Source organism: Manis pentadactyla, chromosome 9 (genome assembly GCF_030020395.1).
Source record: "Manis pentadactyla isolate mManPen7 chromosome 9, mManPen7.hap1, whole genome shotgun sequence".
Classification (NCBI taxonomy): domain Eukaryota; kingdom Metazoa; phylum Chordata; class Mammalia; order Pholidota; family Manidae; genus Manis; species Manis pentadactyla.
In genome coordinates, this window is record NC_080027.1 from 99,501,076 (window position 1) to 99,524,132 (window position 23,057).

Consider the following 23,057-nt stretch of genomic DNA (forward strand, 5'->3'; position numbering starts at 1 on the left):
GGTTTAGAGAATTCCTCACCCAAAAAGGGAGGTGGCTGCTAATTTAGGGCCTTGGATGTAATTAAAGGTACTGTATTCAATATTGTCTTGTGTTAGGAAATCTATGCCTAACAGCTTAAATGACCTTCTTTTTTTTTTTTTTTTTTTTTTATTGAAGGGTAGTTGACAACAGTATTGCATTACATTAGTTTCAGGTGTACAACACAGTGATTCAACATTTATATACATGATAATTCTAGGTACCAGGTATCACCATACCAAGTTGTTACAATATTTTGACTATATTCCTTATGCTATACATTACATCCCGGTTACTTATTTATTTTACAATTGGAAGTGTGTTTATATATATATATATATTTTGTGAGGGCATCTCTCATATTTATTGATCAAATAGTTGTTAACCACAATAAATTTCTGTATAGGGGGGTCAATACTCAGTGCACAATCATTAATCCACCCCAAGCCTAATTTTCGTCAGTCTCCAATCTTCTGATGCATAACGAACAAATTCTTACATGGAGTACAAATTCTTACATAGTGAATAAGTTACATGGTGAACAGTGCAAGGGCAGTCATCACAGAAGCTTTCGGTTTTGTTCATGCATTATGAACTATACACAGTTAAATGACCTTCTTTTATAAATGAAATTAAAAGGTGGGAGATGGAATCATTTTCATAAACTTAGAAGTTTTCTCTTTTACTTTAAGAAGCCTTTTTTTAGAAGTCTTTTAAAAAGAATTTTCTGGGGCAAAATAGGCTTAGTGGGTCAAAAGGTACAAAACTTCCAGTTATAAAGTTAAGTCTTGGGGATGTAATATACAGCATGTATTCCATCTTTGAAAGTTGCTAAGAGAGTAGATCTTAAAACTCATCACAAAAAAATTTTCTAACTATGTGTGATGGACATTAACTAGACTTATTGTGGTGATCATTTCACAATATAATATCAAATCCTAATGTACACTGAAAAATATGATGTTATATGTCAATTAAAAAAATCTCTGGTTTACTTAGGTATTGATAGTTGCAAATTTTCCATAATCATCCTGTTTTTTCTAGAGTTTCTCCTTTCATTTGCTCAAGTTATACACATTATTGAAAAGCTTTAAAAGCCTGAATGTTCAATATTTTCTTTTGGAACTTTAATTTCTTGTGTAATTAAAATACATGAAGGGGCCATCAGGCAGGACCTGAGAGGTGGGCCAGACAGAACTAGAGGGCAAGCCTTGCTCAAAACTCCCCCATGCTTCCTCATGGCCCTTCTGCACCTCAACTGCAAGGGCTAGTCATCTTCTCAGTGCCCAGAGCCCTTCAAGGAAGGGGCCAGGTCTCACTAATATCTGTATTTGGCACTGAAGAGAAGGCTGGTCAGGGGAGCTGCTCAGAGGGCTGTGGTCTGCATGAGGAAGTGAGTGACCTGCACTGCTTGCTCTGAGGCACAGTGAGGGGTACAAAGTCAGTCCAATGCCATGCACACCTGGCTTTCCAGGTCACAGTCCCCAAGTGCCTGCCCATCAACAAAAGAGCAGATCAACAACTGAACCCCACCGAGGAACACTCAACAATGAAAAGGAACAAACTATGGATGCGTGTGGCATCCTGGATGAACGTCACTGACAGAATGTTGAGCAAAAGCGGCTGGATGGAAGTGCACAGGCTGTACAAGTCAATATACAAGAAGTTGCATAGCAGGCAAATCTCCCCTAGCATACACCCAAAAGAACCAGAAGCAGGGGCTCAAACAGATATCGGCACACCCACATTGACAGTAGCATTACTCACAATCGCCAAAACATGGAAGCAAGTTAAGTGTCCATCAGCAGATGATTAGATCAATGAAATGGGGCCCACCCACACAGTGGAGTATCATGCAGCCTTAGAAAGGAATGAGGCACTGACACGCCACAGCATGGATGAACCTTTAGGAAATAAGCCAGTCGCTAAAGGACAAATACTATATGATTCCATTTACATGAGGTACTAGAAGAGTCAGATCCTTAGAGACAGGAAGTTGGACGGTAAGTGCTGGGGCTGGGGGAAGGGGAAAGAGTTAGTGTTTAGTGGGAACAGGTTTCAGTTTGGGATGATGAAAAGTTTAGAGATGGATGGCAGTGGTGATTGCACACCATTGAAAATGTACTTAATGCCACTAAACTGAATACATAAAAACGGTTGAGATGCTAAATTTTATGTTTTGTGTGTCTTACCACAATTTGAAAAGAAGGAAAAACTAACTTAAGAGTAATGGAAAGCATATCAGTGGTCACCTTACTGGGGTGGCAAGAAGATAGGAAGGGGGTTTCTGGAGTGACAGCAAAGTTCTATGGTGGTGACGGTGGTTACACACATGTACACCTGCGTCAAATGCCAATGACTAGAACTCTTAAAATGGCTGCATACTATTGAATGCAAACTGTACCTCAATAAAGTTGATTTTAAAGGTTAAAAAAATACATAAAGAAAGAAATTAAAAGAAACAAAATTACCAGGAGTAGTGATCACATGCCTATGAGTAAAAAAAATAGTACATGCCTAGAAATAAACATAAAGAAAGATGTGCAAGTAAAGTTTACATGAATAAAAAGTTTCCTTAATTTTCCAAAGTTTTTGGGATTGTAAGAATTATAATTGTGAGATTGTAAGAACTATAGAATTCCTTCCCAGAATGAAAGGACAGAATCAGTGCTAAGGGGCCACAGTTTTTTCTTACCAAATGATCTGGTGCTTTGGGGAAAGTAAACTTACTCCTTCATATGGGAATGCTTTTATACTAAGGGCTCAAAATCATTTCCCAAAGAGGCCTGGGCCAACCAATTTTCAGGCTTCAATTCTAATACTTTTCTCATGTCTTCAATTTATTGAAAATCTCACTTATTATTGATCAACTTCAGATGCTTTCATTTTTCATGTGAGTACTTACTGCTGAAATTAATCACTTGGTCAAAATACCAATATCAATGAATAAAAGAATTAATAAAAAATGAAATCCAGGAAGTTCAGATAGCCATCCCAGTTGTATTTATCTGGAGTCGTTTCCAGACTAAATGTAAATCGCTTCTGACTTTATCCAAGACACTCTGAATATTTTCTTCTGTATGTATGACATTTCCCTACATGAAGTAGACAAATAGCTAGAGGCTTGACTGGCACATATTTCTTTTCAATAAGAATTCTCTTTGTATACTGTGTAGTGTGACACACAAGTAGTTTGCCTCTTACTGCATACCTTCTGATATTAATTCCAGTTATGAATTAGGGTGAACAGTGGGGGGTGTGGAAAGCTAATCTTTGATAGTCATTATTTTAGATCTACTTATGCTACTGATTTTTGTTATTTCCTTATGTGTCATTTTGCTCACAGTAAATAATAAACATTGCCTGTTTAAGTGGATCTCAGTGTATAAAAGAAGTTGAACAACTGGCTGCTTGTGGCTCATTTGGTGTTCATTTCTGAGGCCACTAGACTCCCTGGACAGTCTTCTCCATGGGTAGGATGGCTTGAGGGCACAGGTGGTGTGACGCATGGGTGAAAGTGGCCAACAGACCGTCGCTTTCATCCTGAAATGAAGACTAGAGTATCATGCAGACTTTGCCAGCCATTTTATGTGTAGCTCAAGCCACAGCAGCCAATTCTGGTTTTTCTCTCTTCACTTGGGGATGGTTGGAAAGAAGGAGGAAGTCAGATTTATTTGTGGGATGAAGTTTCTTTTCAGACTTCTTCTCTGCTGTGCCTGCAAAGCAAAGGACATATCTGATAACTGGCATTATATGACAAACTCAAATTTCCAGAGTCAAGTTGCACCACTAACTTTTGTAGAGATTTTAATCCTCCTAGGTAGAAAATATTTACTTTACTGTGTGCCTCAAGTGTAACAGTGTGTTAAAAACAGGAGGCGGGGGAGAGGAGCCAAGATGGCGGTGTGAGTGGGTGAGAGCGGAAATCTCCTCCCAAAACCATATAGATTTTTGAAAATACAACAAATACAACTATTCCTAAAAGAGGGACCAGAAGATACAGTACAACAGCCAGGCTACATCTACATCTGTGAGAACTCAGCACCTCACGAAGGGGGTAAGATACAAGCTGCAGCCCGGCGGGACCCAATTGCGCCCCCCACCCCAGCTCCCAGAGGGAGGAGAGGAGTCAGAGTGGGGAGGGAGTGGGAGCCCAGGACTGCTAAACACCCAGCCCTAGCCATCTGCACCGGGAGCACAGACACACAGTGTGTGGTATGCTGGATACTAAGGAAACTGAACAATAAAATCTGCAAGCGGGTCCCTGCAGCTGGCACCCCTGGGAAAAAAGAAAAGAGAGTGTTTTTTGAAAGTCTTAAAGGGACAGGGGCCTCACAACTGGATTGATTCAGGCATCACGGAACACTCAGCCCAGCAGGCTGAGAATCCCGGGGAACTTTGGGTGCCCTAACCCCCTGGGAGGCAGCGCAGCTCTGAAGCCCCTCATGGCGATAAAGAGCCTCCCATCCATTCCCCTTCCAGCGTGGCCCTGCCATAGCAGGGGAGCAGCCTGGGAGCAGCCACGCCCACAGCAACTGCACAGAGCCTCCTCCGCAGCCACCTGGGCCAGACTCAGAGGCCCCACCTGCATGCAGCTGCACGGTGCAGAGGAAGCTGGGACAGGGTGTGAAAGGTTGCCATTCTCATAGGAGAGCACACCCAGAGCGCCTGCCACTCCCTGCAGGGCTATGGGCTGCCCCGCCTGTGGAGGCTCAGGAAATAAAACTGGAAGCTGCTCCCCATGTGAGGGTAACCAGCACAGGCAGCAGAGGAGGGCAAGGTGACCAGCAAGCAGGAAGGGCCTTGTTCTCCCAGCTAACACATGCACCAACTGCCTACGACTACCTCTATCGCCATGAAAAGGCAGAAGAATTTGATCCAGTCCAGAATTACCCAGACAACCCCTGGGAGGGAGCCTGGGGATATAGATTTAACCAATCTTCCTGAAAAAGAATTCAAAATAAAGGGCATAACCATGCTGATGGAGCTGTGGAGAAATATGCAAGAGCTAAAGGATCAAGTTAGGAGGGAGAATACAAAAATTAAACAATCTCTGGAAGGACTTAAGAATAGACTGGATGAGGTGGAAAAGGCTGTTAATGGAATAGAAATCAGAACAGGAACACAGAGAAGCTGAGGCAGACAGAGATAAAAGGATCTCCAGGAATGAAAGAATATTAAGAGAGCTGTGTGACCAATCCAAATGGAACAATATTCACATTATAGGGGTACCAGAAGAAGAAGAAGAGAGAAAAAGGGATAGAAAGTGTCTTTGAAGAAATAATTGCTGAAAACTTCCCCAAACTGGGGGAGGAAATAGTCTCTCAGACCATGGAAGCCCACAGAACTCCCAAAACAAGGGACCCAACAAGGACAACACAAAGACACATAATAATTAAAATGGCAAAGATCAAGGACAAGGACAGAGTATTAAAGGCAGCCAGAGAGAGAAAAAAGACCACCTACAAAGGAAAACCCATCAGGCTATCATCAGACTTCTCAACAGAAACCTTATAGGCCAGAAGAGAATAGCATGATATATTTAATGCAATGAAACAAAAGGGACTAGAACCAAGAGAACTGTATTCAGCACAATTATCATTTAAATATGAAGGAGGAACTAAACAATTCCCAGACAAGCAAAAGTTGAGGAAATTTGCCTCCCACAAATCACCTCTGCAGGATATTTTAAAGGACTGCTCTAGATGGAAGCACTCCTAAGTCTAAATAGATATCACCAGAGAAAATAAAATCACAGCAAAGAAAGCAGACCAACCAAATACTAACTAAAGACAAAAAATAAAATCAACTACTCACAAAAGCAGTCAAAGGAAACACAAAAGAGTACAGAATAAAACACCTAACATATAAAGAATGTAGGAGGAGGAATAAGAAGGGAGAGAAATAAAGAATCATCAGACTGTGTTTATAATAGCTTAATAAGCGAGTTAAGATAGACAGTTGGATAGTAAAGAAGCTACCCTTGAACCTTTGGTAACCATGAATCTAAAGCCTGCAATGGCAATAAGCACGTATCTTTCAATAATCACCCTAAATGTAAATGGACTGAATGTACCAATCAAAAGACACAGAGTAATAGAATGGATAAAAAAGTAAGACCCATCTATATGCTGCTTACAAGAGACTCACCTCAAACACAAAGACATGCACAGACTAAAAGTCAAGGGATGGAAAAAGATATTCCATGCAAATAATGGGGAGAGAAAAGCAGGTGTTGCAATACCAGTATCAGACAAAATAGACTTCAAAACAAAGAAAGTAACAAGAGATAAAGAAGGACATTACATAATGATAAAGGGGTCAGTCCAACAAGAGGATATAACCATTATAAATATACATGCACGAAATACAGGAGAACCAACATATGTGAAACAAATACTAACAGAATTAAAGGAGGAAATAGAATGCAATGCATTCGTTTTAGGAGACTTCAACACACCACTCACTCCAAAGGACAGATCCACCAGACAGAAAATAAGTAAGGACACAGAGGCACTGAACAACACACTAGAACAGATGGACCTAATAGACATCTACAGAACTCTATACCTAAAAGCAGCAGGATACACATTCTTCTTAAGTGCACATGGAAAATTCTCCAGAGTAGACCACATGCTAGGCCACAAAAAGAGCCTCAGTAAATTCAAAAACATTGAAATTCTACCAACCAACTTCTCAGACCACAAAGGTATAAAACTAGAAATAAATTGTATGAAGAAAACAAAAAGGCTCACAAACACATGGAGGCTTAATAACATGCTTCTAAATAATCAATGGATCAATGACCAAATTAAAATAGAGATCAAGCAATATATGAAGACAAATGACAACAACAGCACAAAGCCCCAACTTCTGTGGGATGCAGCGAAGGCAGTTCTAAGAGAAAAGCATATAGCAATCCAGGCCTATTTAAAGAAGGAAGAACAATCCCAAATGAATAGTCTAAAGTCACAATTATTGAAATTGGAAAAAGAAGAACAAATGAGGCCCAAAGTCAGCAGAAGAAGGAACATAATAAAGATCAGAGAAGAAATAAATTAAATTGAGAAGAATAAAACAAAAGAAAAAAATCAATGAAACCAAGAGCTGGTTCTTTGAGAAAATAAACAAAATAGATAAGCCCCTAGCCAGACTTATTAAGAGAAAAAGAGAATCTACACACATTAACAGGATCAGAAACATGGAAACGTGGAAAAATCACGAAGGACCCCACAGAAGTACAAAGAATCATTAGAGACTACTATGAGAATCTATATGCTCACAAGCTGGAAAGCCTAGAAGAAATGGACAACTTCCTAGAAAAATACAACCTTCCAAGACTGACCAAGGAAGAAACAGAAAATCTAAACAGACCAATTACCAGCAATGAAATTGAAGCAGTAATAAAAAAACTACCCAAGAGCAAAACCCCTGGGGCAGATGGATTTATCGCAGAATTTTATCAGACATACAGAGAAGACATAATACCCATTCTCCTTAAAGTTTTCCAAAAACTAGAAGAGGAGGGAATACTTTCAAACTCATCCTATGAAACCAGCATTACTCTAATAACAAAACCAGGCAAGGACCCCACCAAAAAAGAAAATTACAGACCAATATCCCTGATGAACATAGATGCAAAAATACTCAATAAAATATTAGTAAACCAAATTCAAAAATATATCAAGAGAATCATACACCATGACCAAGTGGGATTCATCCCAGGGATGCAAGGATGGTACAACATTCGAAAATCCATCAACATCATCCACCACATAAACAAAAAGAAGGACATAAACCACATGAGCATCTCCATAGATGCTGAAAAAGCATTCGACAAAATTCAACATCCATTCATGATAAAAGCTCTCAACAAAATGGGCATAGAGGGCAAGTACCTAAACATTATAAAGGCCATATATGACAAACCCACAGTCAACATAATACTTAACAGAGAGAAGCTGAAAGCTTTTCCTCTAAGATCAGAACAAGACAGGGATGCCCACTCTCCCCACTGTTATTCAATATAGTACTGGAGGTCCTAGCCACAGCAATGAGACAAAACAAAGAAATATAATGAATCCAGATTGGTAAAGAAGTCAAACTGTCACTATTTGCAGATTACATGATATTGTACATAAAAAACCCTAAAGATTCCACTCCAAAAATACTAGAACTTCTCAATGAAACCAAGAGCAGGTTCTTTGAGAAAACAAACAAAATAGATAAGCCCCTAGCCAGACTTGTTCAACAAAGTTTCAGGATACAAAATTAATACACAGAAATCTCTTGCTTTCCTATACACTAACAATGAACTAGTAGAAAGAGAAATCAGGAAAACAATTCCATGCACAAGTGCATCAAAAAGAATAAAATACCTAGGAATAAACCTAACCAAGGAAGTGAAAGACCTATACCCTGAAAACTACAAGACACTCTTAAGATAAATTAAAGAGGACACTAACAAATGGAAACTCATCCCATGCTCTTGGCTAGGAAGAATTAATATTGTCAAAATGGCCATCTGTGTAAAGCAATCTACAGATTCAATGCAATCTCTATCAAAATACCAACAGCATTCTTCAACGAACTGGAACAAATAGTTCTAAAATTCATATGGAATCAACAAAGACCCCGAATAGCCAAAGCAATCCTGAGAAGGAAGAATAATGTGGGGGGGATCTCGGTTCCCAACTTCAAGCTCTATTACAAAGCCACAGTAATCAAGACAATTTGGTACTGGCACAAGAACAGAGCCACAGACCAGTGGAACAGAATAGAGTCTCCAGATTTTAACTGAAACATACATGGTCAATTAATATACAATAAATGGGCCATGGACATACAATGGGGAAATGAGAGCCTCTTCAACAGCTGGTGTTGGCAAAACTGGACAGCTACACATAACAGAATGAAACTGGATCACTGTCTAACCCCATACACAAAAATAAATTCGAAATGGATCAAAGACCTGAATGTAAGTCATGAAACCATAAAACTCTTAGAAAAAAACATAGGCAAAAATCTCTTGAACATAAACATGAGCAACTTCTTCATGAACATATCTCCCCAGGCAATGGAAACAAAAGCCAAAATGAACAAGTGGAACTACATCAAGCTGAAAAGCTTCTGTACAGCAAAGGACACCATCAACAAAACAAAAAGGCATCCTACAGTATGGGAGAATACATTCATAAATGACAGATCTGATAAAGGGTTGACATCCAAAATATATAGAGAGATCACATGCCTCAAGAAACAAAAAGCAAATAGTTCAATTAAAAAATGGGCAGAGGAGCTGAATAGACAGTTGTCCAAAGAAGAAATTCAGATGGCCAACAGACACGTGAAAAGATGCTCCACATCGCTAGTCATCAGAGAAATGCAAATTAAAACCACAATGAGCTATCACCTCACACCAGTAAGGATCGCTGCCATCCAAAAGACAAACAACAACAAATGTTGGCGAGGTTGTGGAGAAAGGGGAACCCTCCTGCACTGCTGGTGGGAATGTAAATTAGTTCAACCATTGTGGAAAGCGTATGGAGGTTCCTCAAAAAGCTCAAAGTAGACATACCATTTGACCCAGGAATTCCACTCCTAGGAATTTACTCTAAGAATACAGCAGCCCAGTTTGAAAAAGACATATGCACCCCTATGTTTATTGCAGCACTGTTTACAATAGGCAATAAATGGAAGCAACCTAAGTGTCCATCATTAGATCAATGGATAGAGAAGACGTGGTACACATACACAATGGAATATTATTCAGCCATAAGAAGAAAAAAAATCCTACCATTTGCAACAACATGGATGGAGCTAGAGGGTATTATGCTCAGTGAAATAAGCCAGGCGGGGAAAGTCAAGTACCAAATGATTTCACTCATATGTGGAGTATAAGAACAAAGAAGAAACTGAAGGAATAAGACTGCAGCACAATCACAGAACCCAAGAATGGACTAACAGTTACCAAAGGGGAAGGGATTCGGAAGAATTGGTGGGAAGGGAGGGATGGGGGGGAAGAAGAGGGGCATTACGATTACCATATATAATGTGGGGGGAGGCACGGGGAGGGTTGTGCAACACAGAGAATACAAGTAGTGATTCTATAGCATCTTACTATGCTGATGGACAGTGACTGTAATGAGGTTTGTGGGGATACTTGTTGATGGGGGGAGTCTAGTAAACATAATGTTCCTCATGTAATTGTAGATTAATGATTCAAAAAATATATATAGGAGGTGTGACTCCAGAAGGGCATCATGGAAGAGCTGAGGCTGTAGAACTACAGTTGACCCTTGAACTATGTGGGGCTTTAGAAGCACCAACTACTCCCCAGCCCTGCAGTTGAAAATCTGAGTATAACTTTTGATTCTCCAGAAACTTAACTACTAATAGCCTGCTGTTGACTGGAAAGCTTACCAATAACATGAACAGTTGATTAACACATATTTTGTAGTTATGTGTATTATATTCTGTATTCTTACAGTAAAGTAAGCTAGAGAAAAGAAAATGTTTTTTCAAATATTTTTCAATGTATCCACATATAAGTGGACGCACGTATTTCAGACCTGTGGCATTCAGGGGTCAATTCTCCTTGACTAAGTAGTTATTCATTCTGGGACTTAACTGCCCAGTCTGTAAAGGGTTGTTTAAGACTAAGCAAACAAAGATTGCTAGGATTCTCTCAAGCCATAGAGATATACATTCTATCATGAGAATCCACTCATTTACAGGAAAATGAAATCAATGATGATCCCACAAATGGGAAATGAAACAGGTTTTGAACTGGATATTTTTGGAAGACACACACACACACACACACACACACACACACACACACACACATAGTTAAACTCATTTGGTTTAAAAATTAATAGTGGTGTCTACTTTTGTCAATGATATTCAGCCAATATTTACAGTACACAGCAAATTGATTTTATGTCTATTATGGGAAGAAGAAAGAAGAAAACGGAAGAGGAGATATAGGGAATTATAAGGTAAAGAGAGAGAAAGAGTGAACTCTAAGGTCAAAATTCAAACCCCTAAAATCCCATAGGCTTGGGCGCTCACAGGTCATGGGATCGTTCCTCTTTCTGACTGAGGGAAGGTGGGAGACTTAGCTCCCTAGATCAACCTGTTACACAGCTGAGGTGACGCTGCACTGATTTTTCTTTAGTTTTCCATTCTTCTAACTCATTCATTCAGCAAATGTTTTTTGAGTATCACTTATGTGTTCTAAACACTGGAACAGAGAATACCAGCAGAGAACTGGTCAAAGTTCTTGCCTTCATGGATCTTAACATTCCAGTAGGAAAGAATCAATACAAATTAATGAATTCTTATGTAATGTAATGTAATGTCAGTGACAGAAGCCATGAAGAAAAATAAAGCAGGGGGAGGGGACAGAGAGTGGTGGGAAGGGAGGGTTGTTTGTTCCAGGGCTCAGTACTTGTAAACTCTCATGCGGTATTGTGACCAGGAGAGGCCAGCAATTCACCTGCGTCTGAATTACATTGCACTGTGTTCAAGTGTCCAGACTCTGAAGTCAAACTGCTGGGTTTAAATCCCAGCTCTATTATTTGCTCCTTTAGGGCTTTTAGATAAATTATGTATCCCCTGTACTTCAGTTTTCTCAATTGTCAAGTGCGGATGATATTCATAACTACGCAGTGTTGTGAAGATTAGTGAGCGTGCTTATCTCTGTATAATGTTCAGTGTTGTACCTGGCATACTAATTTTAAAATTAAATGCTAGCCATTATCATGAGCAATATCACTCAGATTACATACTCTTTTCACCAAAAATAAAATTGTGAAAATTGTTCTGTTATTTAAATATTCTATGGAAGAGCTATAGAGTATGCTATCATATCTGCCATATTCACTTCACCATTTTCCTATTATTGGATGTGTTTGCATGACTTTGAAAATGGATTACGTGTCACAAAGTTCACATTCTCCCTCTCTCTCCCCACATTTAAACTGAAAGGGAACTGCAGGCTTATGCTCTGAATTATTTTTCCTGTACTTTGATTAACATTTTGTGACTTGTTGAATCCTAAAGAGATTCTGAACCTTTTAAAGACATGAATACTTGGAACCAACATTTCTACCATTTAAAAATATTTAGTGAAAGAGCTGAAGGTGCCAGTGTTTGGACTGCTCAGAGGACTTTGTCCCCTCTGTGTGGTGAGCTCCTTGATCCATGAGTGGCTGTTGGTACCTAGCACAGCACAGAGCACATAGTAGTTGTTTTGAGGTATTCTATAAATGTTACACAGAGTTGGAATTTGAACACAAAACTTTCTGAGGTAATCTTATGAAAACAGGCATTTGATGTGTATTTATTGATTTGATTTCATCCACTCTTCTCCCACATAGGCTGTTTAGATTCATAAAATCGCAGTCAACACAATGGTGCTTTAATCTATATGAGTTTCTAGATTTTATTGTCATCTCACTAAGTGCACAATTTTCCAAAAAGGACCTAATTTTATTTAGGAAACTAATTGGAGCCCCAACCACACTAATTCTTTTAACCACACTTTCTCTTCAGAAAGAGAATTCTTAATTATGGTTTTGTGGTCTCTTATCTACACCCTTTGTTTTTCTTGTGTGGTTAATGACCTACCAGAACAATTAAGAGAAAATAATCTATTAAAAACAATGGATATATTAAAAATTCCATTTTTGTCTTCCCCCTGTTTAATACATATTTGGCCACCTTCTTTCTGTCACTTAGTTTGCATGTAGAGAATGTAAAGTATATTTAATATCAGATGAGGCAAAACAAGAATGCAAGCATAGGGCATAAAATGTATGAATTATAAAACCCCAAACACTCTTGATTTCCTATTAGTTTAGAGTTATTGATTCCACTCCATTTCATCCATTACTTAAGACAAAAGTAAATTATATTATTTTTACAGATAACTCTTCTACTGCTAAAAGGTCTTACTCAAATGAAGGGTAGAGTTGATGATTAACAGGAATCATTCATACTCTAAGTGCACAAGCTGACAAAATGATGGTCACGTTTTCTCTGTTAATTAAATAAAGCAGCTTTTTGTTTTTGTTATTGTAGTTGTGCTTGTTATATGTTACTCAGGCACAGACAATAAGAACCATCTTCCTTCTGTTTTTAGTCTGACTTCATGGAATGCAGGCTTATAAAAATCATCCTATGTTAGCTCTTCCTCTTAATGTTTGACCTATTTTAATGACTAGGTAAGTGGCCACAGGTTAAATTAGGCCCATATAGGGTTCCTAGAACTAATAGAAGAATGAAAGGGTTTTAGTTTTCTAGGCCCTATGATGTAATAGAATGAACATAAAATTTGCAGTCAGAAGTAGATCTCAGCTTATCACTTACTTACTATGATCTTAGGCAAGTCACTTAACCTCCCTTTAGGCTCTGTTTTTTTCCAGTTCTAAGATGGATATAACATTTTCTTTGTAGTTATTGTGAAAACCCAAGGACCCATTTGTAGAAACACTGTGTAAACTGAAGCATTGTATGTTAGTCATTCCTATAAATTCTTGGGAAAGAATTCTCTTTGACTCAGCTGGTGAGCCAGAAACTTAATGACATCACGTCTCCATCCTGTAGGTACAATAAGATGTAAAGCAAATATGGCTGCCCAGACCTCAGATGTGTCATGTCATGTTGCCTAGATTTTAAGATTAGGCATTGGTCCTTTCTTAAATTAGCTCTAGATAGGTTTCACTTGTCGGGCTCAGAAGTCCTGTTTGATTTTTCTCTCTTCTAGCAAATTCATGGTTTTCATCTCACTGAGCTAATGCATCCTGGAATATTAGCACACAGAGTATGAACTGAGATCATTTTAGGCCCAGAATGTTTCTGAGAACAGAGCAATAATTAACACTTCAAACAGAAATGCAATACACTGTGGAATTCTAAGTATTAACTTACCTTTTCGTGTTGACCATGACTTACCCTCTTCTTTCCTGAAATTCCATCTAAAGAGTCCCTGTGTACTTCTGAACCAATGAGTGGAAGGAATCTGAGACTATTGGGGCTTGGTATCTAGAAGCCATAAATAAGAGTTAGTAAGACATACTTAAAAAGATTACTTCTGTAATATGAATTCAGGGGTAAGAGAGGGAGTGAGAAGGTCCAACTGCTGTGCAGTACAGCCCCCCTCCCAGTTGTCCACTAGTAATTCTTTTCTAATTAAAAAATTTTTTTTATTTGTTTACTTTTAAATTTTTTTATATTGAGGTACATACAATAAAATCCATAAATCTTAGTTTACAGCTTGATGAATTTTGATGTGTGTATACCGACGTAACCATCACCCGCTATTAATTCTTGTTCACCTTTAGTGTCATCTGTAGCCTAAGTGTTTGATACTTATTTACAATGAATGCATTCTTGGGAAGGAGCAGGAACATTTTAAGAAATAAGGTAAGATTAAGTTGAAATATTTCACCTTCATGTATTATTCTTGGTTAATTAATTAGTTCTTTAATTTAACAGTTCTTCCATTTATCTGGAGTGAGGACCTGAAGGATGAATAAGGCTTTGGAGGGAAGCAAGGGGTGGATAAATCCTGGGCAGAGGAGAGCACAGTGAATGCACAGGGGAGGGAAGAATGGCGGTGGAAGTTTGGCACAGCTGGAGTGCAGGGCACGTTGGAGAATGCGGTAGAAAATGAGGTCGTGCAGTTCCGGCAGAGGCCAGAGCATGAAAGATTTGTGTGCTAGGCTAATAGCATTTGGGTTTTATCCGGCAAGTGATGAGGAACCAGGGTACAGTTCAAAATAGTTTCCTGTAGCATTGTTCAGTGTGGAATGGCAGAGACAAGTGATAAAGGCCATTGACACACAGAACTGAAGATTTCTCTGGCATCAGACACACGGTGTTTATGGCAGCATCAGTTGGCTTGGTGACATGTTCTCCAACCTTACTCGGTAGCCCAGGGTCAGGAATGAGATGTCAGTTCCCCATCGTTCTGTAACTACTCTTGTCCTAGAAACCTCCAACTCACCCTGTATATAGGCAGAGAACCAAAAACAATTCCTGGTTCTCTGTTTGCAGTCATGAAACCTTCTAAGGCATGTCTTCGAATCTGCGAAATAGATGAGCGAACATTTAAGGAAAAGAGCACACATTAGCTGCGGCAAGATTCCTGACTTTGCCACTTATCTTAGGCAAGATCTTGCACTGTTAGCTAGTTATGAGAATCAAATGAGATAATGTTTATAGTGAGATGCCTACAAATGTAAGATTTAGTACCATTGTATGATCATTACTGATAACAATATGTCAAAAAGAAATTAACAGAAAAAAGTGAATAGATACTATTCAATTGAGAATGAAAAGGAATGTGTAAAATAAGATTGCTGATAAAAACCAGAGATTCCAAATTGAAAAATATTTGAACTCAGCATTAGCATTGAACCTTTGTTAGTTTGCAAACCAATTGAAAAGACAAAGGTGTTATAAGAGGGTAAACCATTTGAGTCATTCCATTGTTTAAAGAGCTTTAAAACCTTTTTAAAGATTTTCCAAAATTTTATTTAATGATCAGAGGACAGAAAAGTGGGGTTTCTGAAAAATTGTTTCACTTAGAGAATATGAAATATTTATTAAGTATAAAGTTGATACTGTAAAAGAATAATGACATGATGAACATTCATGGACCCATTGCTTTGTCTTGCAAATTGAAACAATACCCTCAACTTTAAGGTTCTCAGGGGCACATTCCCTGGCCTCAGTCCTTTTCATTGGTCCTCGGACATAATGACTATCCTAAATTTTATACTTTTAATACTCTTGCTTTTATTTATATAGTTTTACCTTATATGCTTTTTTCTAAAACAATTTTATTTAGTTTTGCCTTTTCTTGGCTTTTATATAAACAAAATAATTATGTATATATTCTTAAGCAAAACTTTTCTCATTCAACAATATGTGCCAAACAATCATTCACATAGGTGAGTGTTATTCTAGTTCATTTAGTCTCACTGACCCATAATATTCCAATTTATAAAAGCACCATAATTTATCGATTATGCTCTTGGTGAGCATTTAGGCTGCTTCGAGGTTTTTGTTATTACAAACAGTACTGCTCTGAGCAATTCGTGTCTGCCTCCTAAGTACATGTTTGAGAGTTTCCCCAATGCCTGTTTTCAGTTTTGCTGGGTAATACTGCATTGCCTTCCAGAGCAATTCTAGAAAGTTACGCCCCTCCCTTCAGATGGTAGTCTTCTGATTGGGCCAAATGCATACTGACCCCTGATAAGTCAGACTTTTTCATATTTGCCCATCTGGTGGGTGTGAAGTGGTATCTCATAACATTATTGATTTGAATTTCTATGTTTACTAAAGAGGTTGAATATCTTTTCATGTGCTTTTTGGCAAATGTTTTTTTTTTCTTTTGTGAAATAACAAAGTATTGGACCATTTTTTAAATGGGAACTTTTTTCTTATTTTCTTAGGAGTTCTTTCCCCATTTGGGTCACTGATCCTTTTTCAGTTACAAAGGTAATTATAAATTCAGGAAGGATTTGGGTGCTGGAACGTTGTCATGGATGTGGCAATGATGCCCAGGTGAACTGTAGGGGCAGAAGACTAAGAGGAATCCTCAGGGAAACAACTACTAGTCTGATTGGAGAGGGTGGGGCAACTATAGGTTAGTAATGGAAGATAAGTTTAGAATTCGGTTTAGTTTGTGGAAGATCTTGAGGCAGTTGATTTTAATTAATTAATAGCAGACCTTAGCCTAAAGGCTCATGCTATAGCTTTGTTTAGAAGTGTTAGAAATAGAATGAATGCATAGCAGTATGATTTTCTCTCTTAATTCTGCACTGGAGAAATATGTGATAGTGCAGAATAATGGCAACCAAAGACGGCCATACCTTATTTCCCCAAATCACTCCCCAACTTGTGAATTATTTTTGTCTGACTTGGCAAAAGAGACTCTGCTGGTGTGATTAAAGTTAAGAATCAAAATAAGAAGCTTATGCCTGTGGGCCCAAACTGATGACAGGAGTCCTTAAAAGCAGAAAACATTTTCCACTGGGTTAGAGAGACATGTGACCACAGAAGAATGGTCAGAGAGATGCAACCTCTCTGGCTTTGAAGATGAAGGAATGGGCCACAAACTACAGGATGTGAGATTCTTCACTAGAGCCTCCAGGAAAAGGAACATACCTCTGGCAATACCTTAATTTTAGCCCAGTGAGACTGAGGTCAGTATTTTGAAATATAAAACTGTAAGATAGTTAATTTGTATTGTTTAAGCCACCAAGTTTGTAGTAATAGAAACAGCAGCAATAGAAAATGAATACACTGGACATATGTAAATTGTGGAAAACAAAAGCAAAGTGTTTTCTTTCTTTTTCTTTCTTTTGTTGTTGTTTTAAAGCTACCTTAGGAGAAGAAAGAGACTTGAAAAACTTAAAATCATGTTCCACTTCAAAGGCCTTGGGAGGTGTACGTTTGAAAACCAAAGATACCGAGCTCATTTTTTTCCATCTGCAGATGAAGATACAAGAAAAACTGTTAGGCAGTTACCCATGTTTTATTCTCTTCCTACAAAACAAGGATCCATGATGTCCTTCTTTCTCTGTGTCTCCAAATTCTCTGGCTCCCAGGGCTCCAGTTCTAATGATACTACCTCTCCACTTGTTCCCAGATTTCCCTCCCAGGAAACCCAGAGATTTCTACAAAGCTTGAACATTCCAGGTAGTTAAATTCATTGATAGCCCCTGGGAAAAAACTGTATCGTATGGATGAACAAACCTCTGGTGCAAAACCAATGCTTGAATTTTGTGTGATTCAGAGCAGCTTTTGCTACAGTTAAAACTTACACATTTATTTGTAAAGCCATAACTAAGCATTAAAAACATTTTTTAAAAGATAATCATTAATATGTGTCCTAAGGGGGAATACTTCTAGTCTAGTACATTTTGCTACAGGCAAACGTAATTATTTACTTATGAGGAGAACACATATCTACATTTAATCCATCCCAAATAAATCAGTGTTTCATCCTTCTGTATCTGCCAGTTACATCGGTTGCTTCTGCTTGTGGTCTTCTCTATTAGTCATTCTGTATTTGTTCCACAAATACCTTTTGAGCGCCTACCATGTGCTAAGCACTGAGCTAAGAATTGCATATACAAAGATGTGTAAAACAAGGTCCTAGTCCTAAAGGAACTCACAGAATAGTGAAGGAGATGTATATTAAAAATAAGACTGTATTTTTTTAAGTACAAAGATACATGGATGTTTAAGCCTCAGTGGTTACCCAAAAGAGACTGATCAACTTCGCCTGGTGAACTTGACCACGTCTTGCTGAGTCTTGGCCCTACTTACCACCTCTTATGTTTTAGCCGGACTTCTCCGGGGCTCTTATTCTCCAGCCAAGGCAAGCTGAACTCTTCAATGGGGTTTTGACAGTCACCTGAAACCCTTGTTGATTGTTCTTAAATTGCCCCTGTTTTGATCCAAATTCTGTGTGACTTGTGACTCAGCTGCAATTCCAATTTTAGCCATTCTACCAAATTTTGGACTAGATGATTCTAGTCCAAACTGGGTCACCACAGCTTTGATTCACTTAGGATTTCCCTAAAAGACTTTATCGTAGATAATGCTGTCTGATCCTTCCTGCTATGGACTCATGTGGCCAGCAGCCCCAGTTCTGGTCAGCTGGGTATTACTTGTCTAGGCAGGTCTGGTTCCCTGAGGGCTAGACATTTAGACATCCACCAACTACAGTTGAGCTTTGCTGATTCTGAAAGCTCAGGTGAGCACCAATCTCTTTCACTATGACAAAGATCAGCCACAGTCAAAACTTGGACTGCCTTTGCATGAAGTGCTTTTCACCAACATTCTAGTGTCTATTGAGGGACTATCTTCCCTCTGCTAAGCCTGTAGGCATGCTTAGGGGTCCCCCACAAACAAGCTGACCCATGAAACAAACACCTGTTCAACCTTAGAGCTATTTGACCTCCTTACAAAATAATCTACACCATTGTCACCTCTTATCTATATTTATTTCTCAACCATTGTGATGTGATTTTTACTCCTCACTCATTGAAATTACCCCCTCTAGAATCATCAGTGACCTCTGAGCTGACACATAGGCCAAATCCAATGCTTACTTTTCTGTTGTCCTATGTGACTTCACTGCCACGTTCTATGAATGTGTCCCCTCTGCCACTCTACTTACAACTCTCTCCTCTTTGAGTTCCATCATACTGCTTGTGTGTGGTTTTCCTTTCAACTTTTTGGCTGTTCCTTCTTATTGTCTTCTGCTGGTTTCTCTTCCTTGACCTGCTCTTCTGAGGCTATTATTTCTTGATTTCTCCATTAGTGTTCTGTTTTCCTCACTCTATGCACAGGACCTAACTGACTTATCCGACATGAACATCATACTATGCTGATGATTCCAAAGCCTTTATCTGTAGCTCTGACCTCTTGGTGGAGCTCCAGACAGGTCTATCTCAGTGCTTGTGAAATATTTCTACTTGGATCCCACAGACATCTCAGACTTAAGCCTGTCCAAAAGCAAACTCATTGTCCTTTTCTTCAGACCTGCTTTTCCTGTTGTGTATTCAGCCACACTGATTTCTGTGAAGTTTAAAATCTTTGTATTGGCCCATTAAAAAAGCTCATTATGATTTGGTCCCTATAGACTTTTCTTTCTTTATCTCCTACAGTGCCTTCCCTCCCTGCTTCCTGGAATCCCAAGTCTCGAAAGACTACCTCATAGTCTTTCATTATTTAGTGCCTTTGCTTAAATAGGACTTAACCAAACAAAGAAGACCAAAATTGTCTCCTTGGTTGTTTTTGGTAGGTTAAATCCTATCTACCCCTTTGTAATTCTGTTAAGAATTAGATTTTCCTAGCAGCATTATTATACCAAATCATAGCTTTTTGTTTACATGTTTCTCCCCTCCACTGGATTGCAAAGTCACTGGAAAGTTCTAGACTTTTCACCTGTGGCTTCTCCATGTCCACTAAATGTCACATGTCACACTAGTTTAACTGCTGTCTGTGCATCTAAAGAAAACTCAAACGGTCTTACCTTTGCTGGTCAAATACCAAAGGATATTCATATTTTTGCTGCTTCTCTGTAAACTTGCTTTCTTTTTTTATTTCTATTGGATATTCATTAACATCACAAGGCAAAATGAAATCACTCGTCTCTGATATTTCAAAGATTCTTCTTTGTCCAAAATATCCACAATAATGACCATTGAGGGCATGCCAGAGTCTGAGGAAATGCAAAGGGAGGGAGGAGAAATTAACTGGAATTCAGTGGACGTTATTCTGTTCACTAAGTCATTTATATAGATTTTCACTGGTCTGTCAGGGATTTTAAACTGGAGTCTAGCACTCTTCCTATTAAGTATGTGGAACTAATCATAACAAACATTTTTATCAGGTAGAATTCTAATCTACAACAATTTTCACAAGTGTCAATTCTTGAGTCTGTCATTGATACCTGTCCATTACTGCCAGAAAAGAAGGAACAGATTTTTTCCCAAAACAACACTGCTCATTCAAGCTAATGAGAACCCACATTGTCTGATGATGGTACGTTAGTTGAGTTAGGTCTTTGAGTGGGCTATATTCTCACCCATCTACCTGCTGTAGTGACATCAGTAGAACTTGTGGGAAGAGGTACCTACTGATGCTGTTATTATTGCCAAAGTCCTCTCAACCTCCATCCACAATTCCTACTGTTGTGGAAACACCACACCAATTTTTACAAGTAAGTTCATAAATAGGATGGCAAAAAAAGTGACTCTTTATCCCTATGAATTATTTAACCATCAATTCACTCCAAGAGGTCCCTCTAAATAGCCCGCAATGTGGTTTGAAGTAATACAGAAATGTTACTTGCAGGAGTGCCTGCCCTGTCTTATGCAGAGAGAAAATAGAATTTGGAAGATCTTCTTTTTTCAACCTCACAGTAGCAAATGCTGGAAACAGTCATCATGCGCCTGCTACGTAAATCCAGGAGGACAGCTACATGGACTAAGAGTAGATTCCACAGGGACCAAGCAGTTTGCCAGGACAAAGAGGCCTGCTCTGGGGAGGAGGCAGAGCAGAGGTGTATCCAGCTGGGACTCCTCAGGCTGGGGGATGGAACACTAGCATTTTACTTCTCTTAGATATTTTAATTACCCAACAACTGCATAAACATCATGGCCTGGCCAGAGCCTTTATCAAAGTGACATGGACCAGACCCTTTAACACAGAAGTGAGTGGGTGAGGGACTACCTTCAGGAAAGCTCTAATTCCATCTACTGTAGGCAAGGACTGCGGGGCTGTTGGTCTCCTTGTTTTGGGGCATTTCCTGCTCCGTGTGGAACTCTCCCACATGACCGGTCCCACCTCTCAGCCTGAGTTTCAGGGCCTCAGGTACGGAGCCTTAGCCCCTTCCATCTTCTGTCCCAGAGTTAAGCCTTATTACACTTTTTATTATTATGAAATCATTATCTTTTTGACAAAAAAGATTTAGAGTGTTAAAATTGCATTATTTTTTAGAACGTGGCAGCTAGTATTAGCAAAAAGAGGTGGCTTATTTATGAAGACAACTGTATTCTGAGGTGGCTATTCATAGAGCTAGGTTTGTTTTTTTTTTAATGAGTATCTATGGAGATCTTCGTCTCAAGGACTCAAAAGTAATTTCTCCATACCAAGGATACCTTGTTTGAGCAGGGAATGCTCATAACAGAGGCATGTGCACATGTGGCTTCTGTGTGTGTGTGTGTGTGTGTGTGTGTGTGTGTGTGTGTGTGTGTGTTACAGTCCCCAATTAACACTTCGGCTGAGAGGTAGCTGAAAATATGCTGGAACTGAGACCCAAGGGACAGAGTTGTGAAAAACATCCATAATGTCAGGTTCTTGATTTTTCCTGTGAATAAAACAATGGATCCATTTTCTGACAGAGAGGAGCTCTATTTGCCCCCAAAACAGGACCTCATCCCCACAGATTTGCCTTGAACTCAAGGACTCTAAAAGTTCTTCATCCTTCCCCTTCCTAAATATTTTCCTCTTTCAGCACCTCCTCTGTTGCCAAATGGCACCCAGTGCATATGCCAGGAGTCATTCTTGGCATCATGTACCTCCCCTTTCAGTACTGTTCATATCTTCTGGATTCTACTTCCTTGACAGTTTCCAAATCCCAAATATTTATTCCCAGCACTACTGGCACCCCTCCGGTCCAAGCCCTTATAGTCATCACAGACTTCAAGCTCATCCTTTTGCTGCTCTGAAATCCATCCCTCACACATTTTTTTTAAAAGTAAATCTGATTATGTTAGTCCTCACTGAAAATTCTTTGGTGGCTGAAGATCCAAATCAGCCTCAAGTTCACACAGTAGCTGGGGTTCAGTGACTTTCAGTCCAGGGTCTTCTGTGCAATATGAAATGATCCTGCATACTTAGTTTCCTTAGTTTTAACTTTCTAATACTCAAACTTCTCTACCTTTCTTGATCTTAGGTAACTTTATTCTCTTAAGAGGATAATTCATTATCCTGATTTTAACACATTTTAATATTCAGCAGTTTGTCTCAAGCAAATGTCTTGACATTTCCTTCCTCTTAATGTGTGTGTGTGTGCTTAGCATTTTGTGTATCATATACTTAGCATTATCTAGGCAATTAAAAACAAGTAGGCTTTGCAAATTCAATATAGTGTCCATGAAACAATTAGCTCACTTTTATTTTCCTCAGCATTAGTAGTTCTTTTCTATGACTTTTTTTTTTTATGACTTCTCATTCTGTTTCTCCTTGCATTGCCTTCCCTTGGCCTGGGTCTATCTCTCTGAGCTATGTATCTCGCTTAATTTTTTAAATAAGTCTACAAAAAACACTTTCATTAAATATTTGTTATACCTTCTAACAGATGAGCTGTGCCTCTTATTTCCCTGGGTATGGAAAAGGATTCCAGATCAGCAGTCATCTCCTCAAAGTCCTTTTGTGCAACCTTTTGTTTGTTTGAATCATCTAGTCAAGATCACATCTGGGGAATATACTTAAAGTTTAGCTT

At 38.9% G+C, this 23,057-nt stretch overlaps 1 protein-coding gene across 1 annotated transcript in view; it reads right to left on the bottom strand.

Annotated features, from left to right (window-relative positions):
- Window positions 1–3,651: 3,651 nt before the first annotated feature.
- Window positions 3,652–23,057, bottom strand: part of WDR64 (WD repeat domain 64) — a 96,292-nt gene continuing 76,886 nt past the window's right edge. Inside the window, exons 24-28 of the mRNA XM_036918388.2 lie at window positions 20,082–20,270; window positions 17,419–17,524; window positions 15,033–15,113; window positions 13,955–14,068; window positions 3,652–3,735 (exon numbers count right to left, since the gene is read on the bottom strand). Coding sequence (XP_036774283.2) covers window positions 3,652–3,735; window positions 13,955–14,068; window positions 15,033–15,113; window positions 17,419–17,524; window positions 20,082–20,270 — 574 coding nt within the window. The remainder of the gene's footprint in view (window positions 3,736–13,954; window positions 14,069–15,032; window positions 15,114–17,418; window positions 17,525–20,081; window positions 20,271–23,057) is intronic.